This window comes from Camponotus floridanus, unplaced genomic scaffold (assembly GCF_003227725.1).
Source record: "Camponotus floridanus strain SB8 unplaced genomic scaffold, Cflo_v7.5 scaffold15, whole genome shotgun sequence".
Lineage (NCBI taxonomy): Eukaryota > Metazoa > Arthropoda > Insecta > Hymenoptera > Formicidae > Camponotus > Camponotus floridanus.
This window is the reverse complement of record NW_020229270.1, coordinates 1,286,150-1,301,449: the sequence shown is the minus strand read 5'-3', so window position 1 is coordinate 1,301,449 and position 15,300 is coordinate 1,286,150. Positions and strand designations below refer to the sequence as shown.

Below are 15,300 nucleotides of genomic sequence, written 5' to 3'. Positions count from 1 at the left end.
AAAATTTAGGACAAAAAATGGATTGTATAGTCGACAACTTCTAATGTAGAGCACGAAGGAGAGCGAGCGAGACACAAAGCCTGTAGATTTTACTTTGTCTATCGATCACAAGGGCGACGTGCGTTTCTATAAACGGCAGTTTGAACATAGCTTAAGAGTAGCGTGATACATACAACTTCTTGGCGTCGCCCGAGTTGCTTGGAGTTCGGAATTGCTCACTACATCCATTACAATGGTTGTTTGTAAGTTATATTTATCGTATTATATTACATATACATCGAAGAATTTTTCACTGTGGGAAATATTTGATATGAAAAACTTATTTAAAAAGAAAAAATTAGATTAGATGCGATAACTGATATGTAAGAGTGTAACTGACCAGCCTTAACCTTTCCAAATATGCCCGAATTTTTGCTCCGGAATAAGCCACACCCCTCTGACGCTATTAATAATTTTAAAATCAGCCTATCCGTATATTTGTTAGCCGTTATAAGATTGCGTCAACATATTTAAAATATGTTCGCGTAAACAAATCTTCAAGGTCGTGATCAAGATATAATAAAGGTTTTTTGTCTGTCGTAACGTGCAATTGTGATGATTATATAGAGCAAAATTATATAGAGCCAAGACGTATAGAATTAACAATTTTTCTTTTCTTTGAATAGGTCCTCTGTCCAACGAGGTTCTTAGTCAGCTGCGTGAAAAGTTTTATGCCGACGACCGTAATGTGTTGGCGCAAAATGTCTGTACGAAAACGAATCCTATTGAAGCTTGCTCCTCGAGGAAGATCTTGGAGGATACCAATCATGTTTTCACCCATAAAATCGAGACTGAAGGCAAGCCTATAAGTAACCAGAAAAATTCGGGAAGATGCTGGCTGTTTGCCATCTTAAATGTCATAAGGACTAGCTTCATGAAACAATATAATTTAGACGAATTTGAGTTTAGCCAGGCTTACTTATTTTTTTGGGATAAGGTATGTTTTTGTATGTGTTACAAGACAATATTGTACAAGTCTTGATTTATTTCATGTTAAATTACATGTAATATTTGTCCTATAGGTAGAACGTTGCAATTATTTTTTGCATAATATCGTAAATACCGCGAAACGTAACGAACCAGTTGAAGGTCGTTTAGTTAACTTTTTATTGACCGACCCAACTTCTGACGGTGGTCAGTGGGATATGATTGTAAACTTGATAACTAGATACGGTGTTGTACCTAAAACCTGTTTCCCAGAATCATACAGTTGTGAAGCCAGTGTTCGCATGAATAGCTTACTGAAAAGTAAACTAAGAGAGTATGCCAAAGCTCTGCGGAGTATGATTGAGAATGGTGCTTCTGATGAAGAATTGAAAACGCGGATAAACGAGCAGATGACCGTGCTTTATCGAGTAATTGGCATTTGTTTGGGCATACCTTCTGAAAAGATTACTTGGGAATACTATGATAAATCGAAGAATTATAATTGCATAGGACCCATCACGCCATTGGAATTTTATGAAAACTATGTGAAACCATATTACAATGTGAATGATAAAGTATGCTTAGTGACCGATCCGAGACCGTGTAATCCTTATGGAAAACTGTATACTGTGGATTGCTTGGGAAATGTCGTAAATGGAAATATTACTCGCTACAATAATCAACCAGTGGAATTGCTGATGAAATTGTGCGCACAGAGTATCAAAGATAATGAGCCTGTCTGGTTTGGTTGCGATGTTAACAAAAGATTGATAGATAAGCATGGTATTCATGACTTAAAAACTTATAATTTTGAGCTGATGTTTGGTACAGATATTCATCTTGGACTTTCTAAGGCTGATAGATTGGTTTATGGAGACTCCATGATGGTGCACGCAATGGTTTTTACAGCTGTTTCAATAGATGTAAGTATTTTTGTAAATAATAATTTTTAATATAAATAATAATTTTTTAAATAGGTTATTTATCACGTGGATACTATTTTAGAGAGATGGTAAGATAAAGAAATTCCGGATAGAAAATTCATGGGGTGAGGATCATGGGCAAAAAGGTTATCAAGTCGTATCTCGTGAATGGTTTGGCGAATTTGTTTTTGAGGCAGTCGTAGATAAAAAATACGTACCTGAGGACGTGCTTGCTGTATTCAATCAGGATCCTATTGTTTTACCTGCCTGGGATCCTATGGGCACACTCGCTCATTGATGTTAAAGTATATTTAATTAAACACAGTGACAAGCTGTTTTACTTTACTGATAAAAGATTTAAGGCATAAACATGAGAAATGAAATATTTAATAAAAATTCCGGATACGGCGAGTGTACAAAAATATAGATATTTTATACCTTACAAGAGAATGTAGTAGTATACATAAGTGGCTTTGTCATTTATATAAATTTCAAGTCTATCTTTTTTTACAGTATATGAGAGCAATATTTAGTTCAATTATCAAGACTGAATGTATGAGTTACCATTTCAAATTATGAATTTATAAATAATTATTTTTTTACATGCGCATAAAATTACAGTTTCTGATCATTTGTGTAATTTATTTGTTTAAACATATTATTAAACATAATTTGCTATATTATATCATATTTTATATAGATATTAATATATCAATTTTAAATCCTACAGATTACAATATAAATTTGTGTAATATATATATATTTGTAAATATTACATAAGTTTATATATTACAAGTTAATATTACACAAGTATTAAATGATTGTCATTTTTCAATGCGATAAACTACATTAGCCTCATATAAAACCAAATAAATACATAAATTGCAAACAATTTCATGTATTATTATATTTAAAATGTGAAAAATTTTCGTTATTTAAATAAGTGCAGTAATGTATGATGTAGCATAGAAGCAACGCATCTCTGAATATGTTAATTTTTAAATTACATCACAAATTGCACATAAAGCAATAGAAAAATTATAAATATATATGCGCGTGTGTTATAGATATGTCAAATTTATAATAAAGACTTGCCAGTGATTGAATATGTTTGCTCAATAGGCTATTTTGAATTTATTATTATTTATTATTTCTGCCCTGAATTATAAATAAATATAAGATTTATTTAAATTAAGAAGAAAATGTTCAATAAATTATAAAGAATTATGTGCTTGCAAAATAATATATTAACATACATACTTAAAAACATACATACAAAGATTAAATTTCCTATAATTTTGAAGATATATACAAAGTTTTAAATGATACAGATTTTTTTTGTTTATATTGTTTATAATTATGTCGTAACTTGGCCCATACACCTTGACACATATTTTGTAGACGTACATCTTTCTCTTTAATCGCAAATTTATAAATTCTTTGTATCATGTATTTTGGAGTAGTGAAATAACCACGCTGAATTAAGCTTAAAGCAGAATATAATCTACATCGAGCAATAAGGAGAGGATTGTCAAGGCGTAGTGCCAATTCAAATTGTCTCATTGAAATTTTACCTGCCATTTTAGCCTATACAAAAGAAATATTATAGATTAATTATATCATAGTATATATAATTTGACAAAATGAAAAGCCCAATTGCAACTTACACAATGTTCAAATTCTTCTCCCAATGCTGAAAATGCTCCTCCCAATGTGGACAACCAAGACATAGCGCAATCAGTTTCTTGCCTTTCTAGAACCATTTGCATTAATCTATTGTTCCTAAGAAAATATAAATATAAAAAAACTATAGCTTATTATATAATTTGAATGTTGTATTACAAGATCACTGATAAAACTTGCCAGTTGTAATCTAAAAATTGTTTTCTCGGCATCCTCAATCTTATAAATATTATTTGTAAATATCCTTCATATATATCAAATAAGTTATTGTTACGTGTTTGCAGAAATGTTTTCAATACTTTCATAGCACTTTTACGATAAACAAATGATTTTGATAACGTTACAGTGTAAGCTGAGACAAGGTAGGAATTGAGTCCTTTTGCACATAGACAAACTGGCTTTGCTACATATGTATTTTCAACATTATCTCCTGCAGGTCCTTTGAACCATTCATCAATATTGTATTTAAATACAGCTTGTAGTCTGACAATGATATCATTAAAAATCATGTTATCCCTATATATAATCAATCGCAGGCAAATATCCATTTCTTGTCTTAATTCATCTAACTTTATATTTTGCAACGTTATCGCACTCGGTATCTTCATCATGACGTTAAGATTTATTGATTGAATTTACTGAGATGATAATTTTGTCTGGATTTTTATAATTGGAGATTGTCAAGTTTAAAATTTTTCTAAAACTGGGCTTTATAAATAAACGGGAGCCCCAATTTATATTCCATTGACAATTACTCCCGAATCGGTTTCTGGAATAAGGTTATAGTATCATTTGATGCAACATGATGCATGCGTGACATGCATCACAGATGATAGGAAATGACATGCTTTCGGACAAGAATCATCTGCGAACGTAATCGATCGTCCACACTATACTGTACTAGTGCATTTTAAAGGCTGTTATATATGAAGCACCTGATGTAATATGGAATAATATAAATACTTGATGATGAAATATATATAATTAATACAGGTTTCCCTAAATAACGTGACAGTGCATCATATTATTAATAACTTTAATTCTCTCTAAAATGTATTATATTATTTTTATATTTAGGTAACTTCATGTATAGCAGCCTTTAGCACGCACTAAGTAGGTAACCGAATTCGCTATAAATTTCCCTAGTTTGTTATCGCGTTAGTTATCATATCTTGTGTGTGGCTACACTCAACATCTTTTTATGAATATTTTTCCGGAACGAGAAGTTTACATACATATGTGGAAAGTAGATTTAAAACAGGTTCAAAGCTGTGCGATCGATAAATCAATAAACATCTCGTCGACGATAATAACTTCGACGAAAGGTTAAATGTTTTCGCACGTTTTTTGCATCTCAATTATTTATCAATCGTATTATCTATGTATATATTGACAGACGATGCGACACGTTTATATCCTATTTAAAGATCTTCTATTTAAATGAATAAGAGAAAGAATTCCCGACATCTCTCGGCGCTATTCCAGAAAAATGTTAAAGGTACGATTTTAGATACAAAATTTAGTTCAAGGTTCTTTTCTACAACATTTTAGCATGCAAATTTAAATAATGAATCAACGTCAAGGCAAGGTTTATCTCGGTGATAGCATCAAGAATTTAATTACAAAATAATGTTACACAGATATCTCTTCGAGAGAATAAATTACAATAATATCATAAACAGCAACAACATTGACAATAATATGTTATTGCGATGGAATATATGTGTATATTTATATATGTATGTATGCGTGCGTCGCGTGCGCGCGCGCGCGCGCTTTGCTTAAAGTCGAATATAGCTTAAAAAATATTGCTTGTACGACTAAAAACGTTATTAGAAGTGCCATTATATATGAATAATATTATTATTTTTTTTATACATAGTAGTATATTTTTATATTATTTCTCACATTATTTCTGCATATACATAAAATGAAAGAATTTAAATGTGCAATATATAAGAAGCTTTCACTCTCTGTGGATTAATATTATTTGAGAGTAACATATCGCGTATCGCGTAAAATATGGTCATGTGGAGCTCTGTGTCGCTTACTTTTAAAAATATAAAATAAATATTAAATTTTATTAAAATTTTTGTAAAAAACTGCGTTTTCTTATTTGAAAATGAAAAAAAATGTAATGATTTCATCCAAAGAGGATTACACATATCGTGAATTACCGTATCTCATAAAAAATAATTGAAACCAAGGCACTTAATACAATTTATTATTTTGAATTGTAAAAAGAACGGCGAATATATATCGGCTTACAAATAGCCGCAATTATACATATATACACGTACATATGTATATACATACATATATATACATATGTACGTGTATATATATGTATATATTATATATTGCTAACTTAAAAATACAGACGATATAAGACAAAATCATCCGATAATAAAATGTATCCGCCATTTACTTATTATTATGCGGCGTTAAAACTTAGATCTAGAAAAATAGAGCGTAAACTATATATTTGATGATAAAATATATACGGTTTGTAGCAGATTATAATATCTCTAAATCGATGTAAAACAATATCACATTATTTGCATATTAGGAAAGTTTATCACCGGCTCGGTTCATCGCCAACATGCATTTTTTTACACCTGATATGTCGATATTGTCAAAGATCTAAGCACAAAGCCTTGATTGCCGGAAATACATTTGTGTCTACATAACAATACTAAATTTATCAACAATATTCATGTATATATACATTTCATAATATATGTATTATAGTAACAATACTGGGCTTTCGTCGTCAAAGACATGTACGTCGCGCGATATATGAAAGAATCAATAACAATCATGAGATCAAAAATATATCACGAGAAAAATATCAATATACGATGCAACAATTAAACTTTATACACGCAATTCAACAATTGTAAGTCTATACGAATTCTTACGTATATTGTGGACGCTTATTATCTTTTCTTATAGGATTACAGCATCTTTTCCTACAAAATTAAAATTTATGCCAAGAAATTTCTTGAGAAATTTCTCCGTACACAAATAACTCCTTTTGTAAAATATATTTATATATAAATTTTCTGTACGTTTAAAATGGAAGATACGCGAATTAGAATTTAATTAATAATCATATCTTATACGAATTTATCGTCCAACCGAGGTCCGTTAATTAATAATTTATTTCGTTAATTATAAATCGATGTAGCAATTTTTCGTAGATTTCAATTACTTCAGGAACTTCCGCATTTGCTTCGTCTGATGCTGCATACTATATTGAGCGTTTTCAGCCTTCATGATCAGAGAATCCAACTTATCCAAGTGAGACCCCATTTTCTGACTAAGATCGATTTGTTTCGGCTGGACGCCGCTGTTCGCAGGATCATTTGCAACATCCGCAGTGTCATCCGATGTTTCCACCATCATCACTTCATCTGCTGCGGGTCCGAGCTCCTTTTGGCTCCCGGCTTCTTGACTATCGTCGGGAGTCGGCTCTTCGGGCTTGTGATGCGGTGTGCCACTACGAGAGCCCACCTTCACTTTGAGCAATGTTCCCAGACTGCCGCAAACTGTCTACAGAATTTATTTTACTTTAGGTAAGAATTCTGTTTTTACGTGATGTATACAAATATCCGCGTATATAATATTAATTATAAATTGTCAATAATAATTATAAATGCGTAAGTTACATTATTACAACTTCTGCTTGAAATAATTTGTTTAACCGACCGATAAAATTAAAGTGTAGCGAAAAGAAAAGCGTTATCAGTTTGTTATCAGTTTGACCGGGTAAGAATATAAAGCATTCCATCATATCGGTCGTAAAAATTCCACGCTATCGTTATGACAAAATAATAATTAATTCGAGCGAACATGAGCGAAATGAGCAGGCCCGCGCGCTCATTTCGCTTATGTTCGCTCGAATTAATTATTATTTTGCTAAGTCACCTTGAATCTATTGAGCTTCTTCTGCGTGGTGCTCAAAATGCTGTTCAGCTCATCCAGCCCGCCGCCGATGCGTCCGGCCTTCTCGTCTGCGTAATCCAAATCCTGAGATAAAAGTCGTCGTAAGAGGAATTATACCGTGACATGCAAACGTAGGCGTTAATGAACTCGTGATTCGACGTCAGCGATTTATTCCTGACAATCTGGCTTGCACGTGGACGCGCAACTCGATTCTGTCGCGTAATTACTATCGCGAACACGATATTGACATAAATGCGTTCGTTTTTAGATACATAAAGGAATGGATGAATAAGAGAAAAGAAATTGCACCATACGCAATATGCATATTGTTCAAATCGCTTTTGACATTTTAATGTTTATTTATTTATTTATTTGGTGCAATATTCAATTTCAAATTTTTATTAATTTGTAATTAATAAGAAATAGATTAACGTTGATGGATGTCGATTAATCAGTAAAAATTTATTATTCTGCGTTTCTTCTGGACATTTTTAGCTTATATTTTATGAATTTTTAGTCATAATTTTAAATAATATGATTACCTGTAATGCACCATCGTCGTCATCGTCGCCACGATTTTCGTTTTTCGCCGCTTGTGCCTGTCTCCACTCCTCCTCGCTTGGCATCGACAAGCCCAATAATTCTGCCCTCTCACAAGCGTGTTGATAGTCCTCAGACATTATACTAAGTTCTAGCTATATGACAATGGGTTATACCCAGCCGTGAAACGGAAATTATCGTCGCAACGAGGCGAACGATCGTTCGCGAATACTCTCGGACGCGAAATTCCGTTAAAATTGCTGCACCCTTAGCATGAAACATGCATTATACTCGGGGAATCCATATTAAGATACAAACTGCGCAAACTCCGACCATTGAGGTGGTGAGTATTTTAGATAAAGCTTGTATAGTGCGCTTGCGTTCGCAAGCTGTAATATTTATCTTATTGAAATGATTCAAGTTAATTTTAATTATATTTTAATTTTCAAAAAAGGCAACAGGCTGCATTAATAAATTTAGAAGAATTAAACAATATATAAATAAAAATATTTTTTCGGAAACTTCCAAATTTTGAAAAGCTTTGTGAAGCAATTATAATAATGTATTGTATTAGTATTGAATTACAAGTTAGAAAGTAAGATATGCAATTAATTATGTAATTATGTAATTAAAATACAACTATCGATTATGAGAAAAAAGCATCAGATCATGAGATAAGTATGGGAAATACGGAATTCGAGGTTTTTAGGGTGGCGCAACGTATTGCCGCGATAACGTGCTCATATAATTAATTTCAATCCCATCGATACACTCGATTCTGCATACAACACTACTACATACGTCCTCACCACGTGTATGCATATCGTAAAGACATTCATGTATGTACACCTTATATAAGCTACGCGACAGTTTGATCGGTTTGCATTGTGTCGGAGCGAACTGTATCGTCTCGCGAGTGACTTATGTGAGTTATGGCACTGACAATGTCATCTCAATTTATAACACGGGGAATCGGATGCACTTTGATCATGCTGTTTGTGTTATCCGTGCAGGTGAGACAGGGATTTAATCTTATTGAAACAAGTTAAAAATTTAAAAAAAGAGAGAGGAAGAAAGAGAAAAAAAGAAAAAAGAGAGAAATAATGACCGGAGATAATAATAAGAGAGATATATTTTTAATATATTTCAGTTATTTATTTTTATGAATATAAAGAATTATAATTTTTTAAGCTTTTGGATTAAAAAATTTTTTTATATTAATTAGTTAATTAATAAAAATAAATATTTTAATAATTAGAAGCTTTTAAGACATATTAACATATTAACACATATTGTATTTAATGCATAGTCTTAATGTTTAAAACAAATCATTTCAAATATTATAAACAATTTTGTGATAATCTAATTTCAAGTTGATAAGAGGAAACAAAGAATTATATGTATTTTTCATGATTTATTATGAGTTATTATCTGTCAAATTACAAACATCAACTGTCAATGACATCAATTTCGAAATGAATAACAGTATTACTAATATTCGCCTTGTCGTCGCCATTATTGCGACGTGTTATCGAGCAGTTAACAACGATATTTGACATAGATCATTAAATTTTTCGTGACTCTCGCAATAATAGAGAAAATAAAAAAAACACAAATGGCTATGAAATTTAGAAAATTAATTGACATTACTAGTTAATCACACTGTAAGTGGCGTTATAGTTTTTGCTTGATTAATCGATTAATCGATTAAATGAAACATTGATTATAAACTCGATTTTTTAAGTTAGCTCCCAATCTCTTCAAATCTTTTTTTCTTTTGAAAAGTAAGGCCTACTTCCACATATTTTTAATTTCTATATACAATGTTTCCGTATACAATATAATTTATTTCTACATGCAATAACATAAAAAATATTGAAAAAACGTATACATATAAATAAAAATAAAATTACAGTTTAAAATAAAAACTAAAAAAATAAGATATATATTATATAAAAATTTAAAAAAAACAAATATTACTGAATAGTTATTAGTAACGCAATTTTAATTTATTTAATTATATTAATAAGAATTAATTTAGTTTATTAAATAGAATTAGAAAATATATTAACACATAAAAAAGGGAAGAGGTAGTTTCGACAATCTATCTTAGTGTTTCAGGATAGAAATTCATTTCTCAACAATTTCTCTAGGCGATCAACTATGAAGTTCATAGACACGACATAACATCAACGAAACTCAACAGCAACATAATCTTAACGAACCATGATCTTCTCGAGCAATTGAATCTTGTCGCACCGAAAACGAATTATACATTGCAAGAGGGCACGGAGCGCTTGTTGTACTTTGGTGCACTTCTGCGAATGCGAATCCTTGACACCTTCGGCAGTCTCTTATACATCTATTACGATGACTTCAGTATAAAAGAAGTAAAGGCATTACACAAAGTCTATCAAGCGATTTTCGAGCGACGATACGATATATTCAACTTGGTCCCCGCTATTCTGAGGAATCCGGACACAAGACCGTCAAAGATTTGCGCCGAAATTTACACCTATGCAGAGCCTTGCCTGAAGAGTAGCGCTAACATATGTCGCAAGATCAAAAAACGGCACGATATTCCGTATCCTGATGATCTTAGCACGTCGGCTTTGGATATTACATACTTAGCATATTTATCCAAGATATCGAGGCAATATCTCGGAGGATTTTCCTTGACGGCGTTATTAAAATTTCTACAGAAGGAAGTGCTGATAATCACGCCCGATCTATTATCCGGACTTCTTTACAACGTACAATACAATAATTTCGATGATGACGTGCGCCTCGCCGAAAGAGAGCTCGTACAATCTTTTCATAAGATTACACAGACTAACTTACAAATCCTGATATCGGCAATAGAGTTAAAGAAATTCCATACTGTGAATTCCTTTCTCAAATATTATGTCAGTATATACGCTGAAAGATTTTTGGACGAAGATTTGAAGAGACACGCGTTTCTAATTAAGAAACGTATCGTCGATGATGTCGGCATGATCAATGAGAATATTTATCTACTTGGTAATGTTTACGAGAACCGAACAATTCATATCAAGTATCTCTTTGATCTTGTGTTGCCCGACGATTTACTCGACAACGATGTCATCGAGGCTAAGAAATATCTGGTAAAGAAATTAAACGAATTTAACGTAGTGGAGAAATATCTCAAGGTGCAAAAATATCAGCAGGTTACACCGGCTCAACTGTTGATGGAGATCACCGGACAGCTGAAGGATATCGATTTCGCTAAAAGCATTGCAATATCTTTGCGAATACATGCGAGATTTTGGCGCAGCCATCGCATGATCGAGAGTCTCGATGAGTTGCTAGAGCTGTTTGATGCCTACGAAAATCTACGTCAAGTGCCGCGCTATGACGGCATGATGCAGAAGATCGACAACATTAAAAAATATCTGTGGGATATGAAAGATATCCCCGTTGAGATCCTCTGCAACGCTCCACGAGCTTGTCTGCAAATAGGTCTAAAATCGATTTTGTATTGCAAATATGTGAGTTTCGAAATCAAGGAGCTCATCGAGGATTTCCTTAAAATAAGTAATATGTGCGTATACATGACACAAGAAACACCGAGACGTACGATTGATATTCCTTTTAAAATATCGAAAACGCGTTTTTCCATGCAGCCGGCAAACATAAGCAAAGATGCAACAGAAAGTTCTGAATCTGAAGAAACTACGGAGTTTAATGAAATATCTGAAGAATCTACTGAAGTTTCAACAAAGCTCGAAATATCTTCGGAAGAGAGTACAGAGTTTGTAAACACGACGATGACGACTACTTTGAAAACAATTGAATATACAGAGCCTATTTCAACGGTAACAATGGATACATTGACGATTCAAGAAGAGACAACTAGGACTACAACGAGTACCACAGCTGTGACAACTACACCATCACCTACGACAACTACAACGTTATCTACAACGACTACTACATTGCCTACAACGACTACAATATTACCTAAAATAATTACAACAACGTTACCGAGTATAACAACATTGCCTACCACTACAATATTATCTAAAACAACCACTGCATTACCCACAACGACCACTACAGAAACGCCTACAACAACTACCCCTACAACAACTACCACCACATTACCCACAATGACCACTACTTCTATATTATCTACAACGACTACTCCATCAGCAAGGACTACAGAGCTACCAATCGCTAACATAGCAATTGAATTTGAGCATTCGATGAAAAATATTAATAATTTTTATGACAATGAAATTACGGAGAGTTCAATATCTGTTATAACATCTACCTCGAACTTTTGCGAATCTAATGAATGCTCTAATAAGAAAAGTTCAGAGGAAATTAGCGAAGAGACAACGACACAGGCTACTCTCGAATTTACTCAAACAACATCTCCTAAAGCGGCAACAACTAGTCAGGATTTTGTCATCACCGAGACGACAGTGACTTCGACGACGGAAATGAATGAAACACCAATTACAAAAGGTAAGTAAAATAATTTAACGCAGCTCGCAATAATAATACGAGATAAATTTTCATATGTCATATATCGTTATCATAGAAAAATGATTGCGATTTCTTATTTTTAATGTTTTTATTCCAATGATATTTCAATTCAAAAATATTTTTAAAAAAATAAATTTTTTATTGAGTGATGCATATATTCATACACACACGCACACGCACACATTAATATTAATATATCTTTTAAACAATTCTATAAAAAAGAATCTTGAGATTAATATTATAAAACGTTATGCAAGCGATGATTGCACAAAATTATCTTGTTTAGAAGGATGCAGATCCAAAAGCGAAAGCATTGAGATATCAGAATCGTCCTGCGAGACAAACTGCGATTCCATGGTGGAGGATTGCGATGAAGAAGATAGTGCTCCCAAGGATATTTTCGAAAAAGTAGAGAATCACACTGCCAAGTGTTCCAAGATGCGCTGCAGGGAGAATTCTCCAGAGATCTCTTCGGAATGCGAAACGAAGACCGACAAGAGTTGCGAATGCGTTCCCAATAAAGAAAAAAGCGCAGAATGTATAACGTTGTGTCCCTCGAGTCTGGAGAGTTCGTCATGCGAACAAAAACAGAATGATTGTTCGAAGTTACAAGTACCAACGGTCACTATGAAATTCGAGTCTCGAAAACGAGGCATATGCGAGATTCGGGATCCTCATCATCGACGCCAGATGAGACGGTTGGCAAAGATGCGAGCCATCGATACTGTTGCAACGTCGGACACCGATGTTCTCAGATCAAAAGCACGACATCGGATCGTAAGCAAGAAGCTATACAATCTATTAGCCGCCAAGCTATCTCATGCCAAGGACAGAAATTCCAGTAAAACAGCAGAATATTTGTTGAGAAAACCTCTTAGCAAGCGGAACAGAATTGAAGATGCAAATCAGAAACGTCGCAGGCAACAAATTTACAGGAGGAAACTGGCGAAAAAACTCAACAGAAAATTGATTGGAACGACGTCGATGAATACATCGCTTCATCAGAGTCAGATCGAGAGGATATAGATCCAGCAGAGATATGAAATCAATCAACGCGACAGCGCATAAAAAAGTAATATAAGATTGGAATCTGTCCATTTAAAATTACATATCATGTTGCTAATAATATTATATATAGCGTATATTATATTATTACATAAACGATTAGTATCGAGTGTATATTATTACTGTTCGTGCTGCATTTATCAAACTTTTCATCTGATTTATTAATTTGATCAGGAACAAAAAATATTAAAGAACCTAACGAGATTCATTCTTAATTATGTTTGAGACAAGAGCGAATTGCTTTATCGAATTTGATTAAACAATTATTTGATCTGAATTTTACTCTCACTCAATTTAAAATACACCTATATTTAAAATTTGACTTCGCGAAATTAGACTTCGCAATATATTTTTGCATGTTTTATAAAATTATTTCTTCGATTTTTCCTAAAGCCATCTTCGAGATAATCAATTAATCTTAATAAAGTTTTTATCAGTGATTCAGGCAATGAATTATGATATGATATTACGGCCGAAAGTGTTTCTTCATCATTAATCATCAATATCTTACATCAATCGTTAAAAATTTCGATGAGTTTGTTTAGAATATACTTAGTGTTTGATAAAGATATATTCAATCATTAAAAATAACTTTCTAATTGAATGTTATATTGGAGATATGTACAATGCAATAATTTTATTGGCATATCAAATCTATTTATTATAGATTGATGAAAATTAACAAAAAAAGTTAAAAGCATAAATTACAGAGACAGAAAGAGTAGACAATTTAATAGAAGATATACCTACAATTATATGAAATTGGATCTCTTTATATTTTTACTAGATCTAAGCCCTTTTTTAACAAGCATCGAACAAATACTCGTTATATATTTTCGGTTCGTGCTGAAGTAACAACGAGGTACGGTATGAATGTCATAAATGGATAAGCGGGACGAACGATAGAACACAATGAGAAGTAAATTTGACATGGCCAGTGCGCGGCGCGTAATCTGTCTTATTAAACGATCCCGCTTGCACGGTGAGCAATTACATTTGAATTTAGTTAACGCTCGAAGTGTCGCGTTATCGGCCAATTAATTCTCCATCCCTAGGATAACTTTACGAGCACGGCAAATTCGCTCGATTTCATCGACGTTATTTCACCGCGACTTACAAAAGTAATTTTTTTCCTCGCAACCGAGATCGCGTGTTCTTCTAAATCTTCGTGATCTCGGAGTCGCCCGACACGCGACTCTAGAATTATTGCGAAAGAAACTCGGACACTTTCACCTGTCTCAGCGAAGCAAACACGCGCGTTTCCAACAAACGTAAATATTTCACCCACGCGGCTCGCATTCGCTGATAGAATCAATATTCGTGAAGGCAAATTAAGGGAACCGTCTATATTTAATTTTACTAAAGGACAGACGATGTAAATGATTTCGCAAAAAAAGATGAATTGCGGGGGATGAATAATTACTGACGATATATATTATTTTTAGAGGAGAAATAAATCTACGGCGAAGAGACGAATTCAAACGAGACGATAAATCTTGTAATATAACGTTTTAAAGAAGCTACTTTTTATTGAAAAAATTTTTTCTCAAAAATTACTATTAGAGAGATTATATATTCTTATAAGATATCTCATTGCTCCTTTTTAGAATTTATCGCCTCAATGCGACACTTATCCTTTGTCGACCTTGTGATTGCGAGAGAG

The 15,300-nt window shown here is 33.0% G+C and overlaps 4 protein-coding genes across 6 annotated transcripts; 2 read left to right on the top strand and 2 right to left on the bottom strand.

Moving 5' to 3' along the window:
• Window positions 1-20: 20 nt before the first annotated feature.
• On the top strand, window positions 21-2,518 carry LOC105254839 (bleomycin hydrolase). The gene is made up of 4 exons (XM_011263769.3): window positions 21-242; window positions 666-976; window positions 1,062-1,889; window positions 1,972-2,518. Exons 1-4 carry the CDS (start codon window positions 233-235, stop codon window positions 2,185-2,187), a joined length of 1,365 nt encoding a protein of 454 aa, XP_011262071.1. The 5' UTR covers window positions 21-232; the 3' UTR covers window positions 2,188-2,518.
• Window positions 2,519-3,123: 605 nt separating this feature from the next.
• LOC105254840 lies at window positions 3,124-4,436 on the bottom strand. Its single transcript, XM_025406664.1, has 3 exons — window positions 3,753-4,436; window positions 3,557-3,671; window positions 3,124-3,476 (listed from the first exon to the last, which is right to left on the bottom strand). Exons 1-3 carry the CDS (start codon window positions 4,181-4,183, stop codon window positions 3,180-3,182), a joined length of 843 nt encoding a protein of 280 aa, XP_025262449.1. The 5' UTR covers window positions 4,184-4,436; the 3' UTR covers window positions 3,124-3,179.
• Window positions 4,437-5,918: 1,482 nt separating this feature from the next.
• On the bottom strand, window positions 5,919-8,375 carry LOC105254841. Its single transcript, XM_011263771.3, has 3 exons — window positions 8,063-8,375; window positions 7,503-7,604; window positions 5,919-7,127 (listed from the first exon to the last, which is right to left on the bottom strand). Exons 1-3 carry the CDS (start codon window positions 8,198-8,200, stop codon window positions 6,783-6,785), a joined length of 585 nt encoding a protein of 194 aa, XP_011262073.1. The 5' UTR covers window positions 8,201-8,375; the 3' UTR covers window positions 5,919-6,782.
• A 331-nt stretch (window positions 8,376-8,706) lies between these two features.
• Window positions 8,707-13,834, top strand: LOC109610268 (uncharacterized protein YMR317W-like). Of its 3 annotated transcripts, none has more exons than XM_020028622.2 (3): window positions 8,707-9,073; window positions 10,214-12,551; window positions 12,862-13,834. In XM_020028622.2, the coding sequence occupies exons 1-3, from the start codon at window positions 8,993-8,995 to the stop codon at window positions 13,596-13,598; spliced, it is 3,156 nt and encodes a 1,051-aa protein (XP_019884181.2). In that variant the 5' UTR covers window positions 8,707-8,992; the 3' UTR covers window positions 13,599-13,834. The 3 variants fall into 3 exon arrangements, with proteins under 3 accessions (XP_019884181.2, XP_025262430.1, XP_025262431.1); XM_025406645.1 differs by having other exon boundaries at window positions 8,709-9,073; window positions 12,859-13,832; XM_025406646.1 differs by having other exon boundaries at window positions 8,709-9,073; window positions 10,174-12,551; window positions 12,859-13,832.
• The last annotated feature ends 1,466 nt before the right edge of the window (window positions 13,835-15,300 follow it).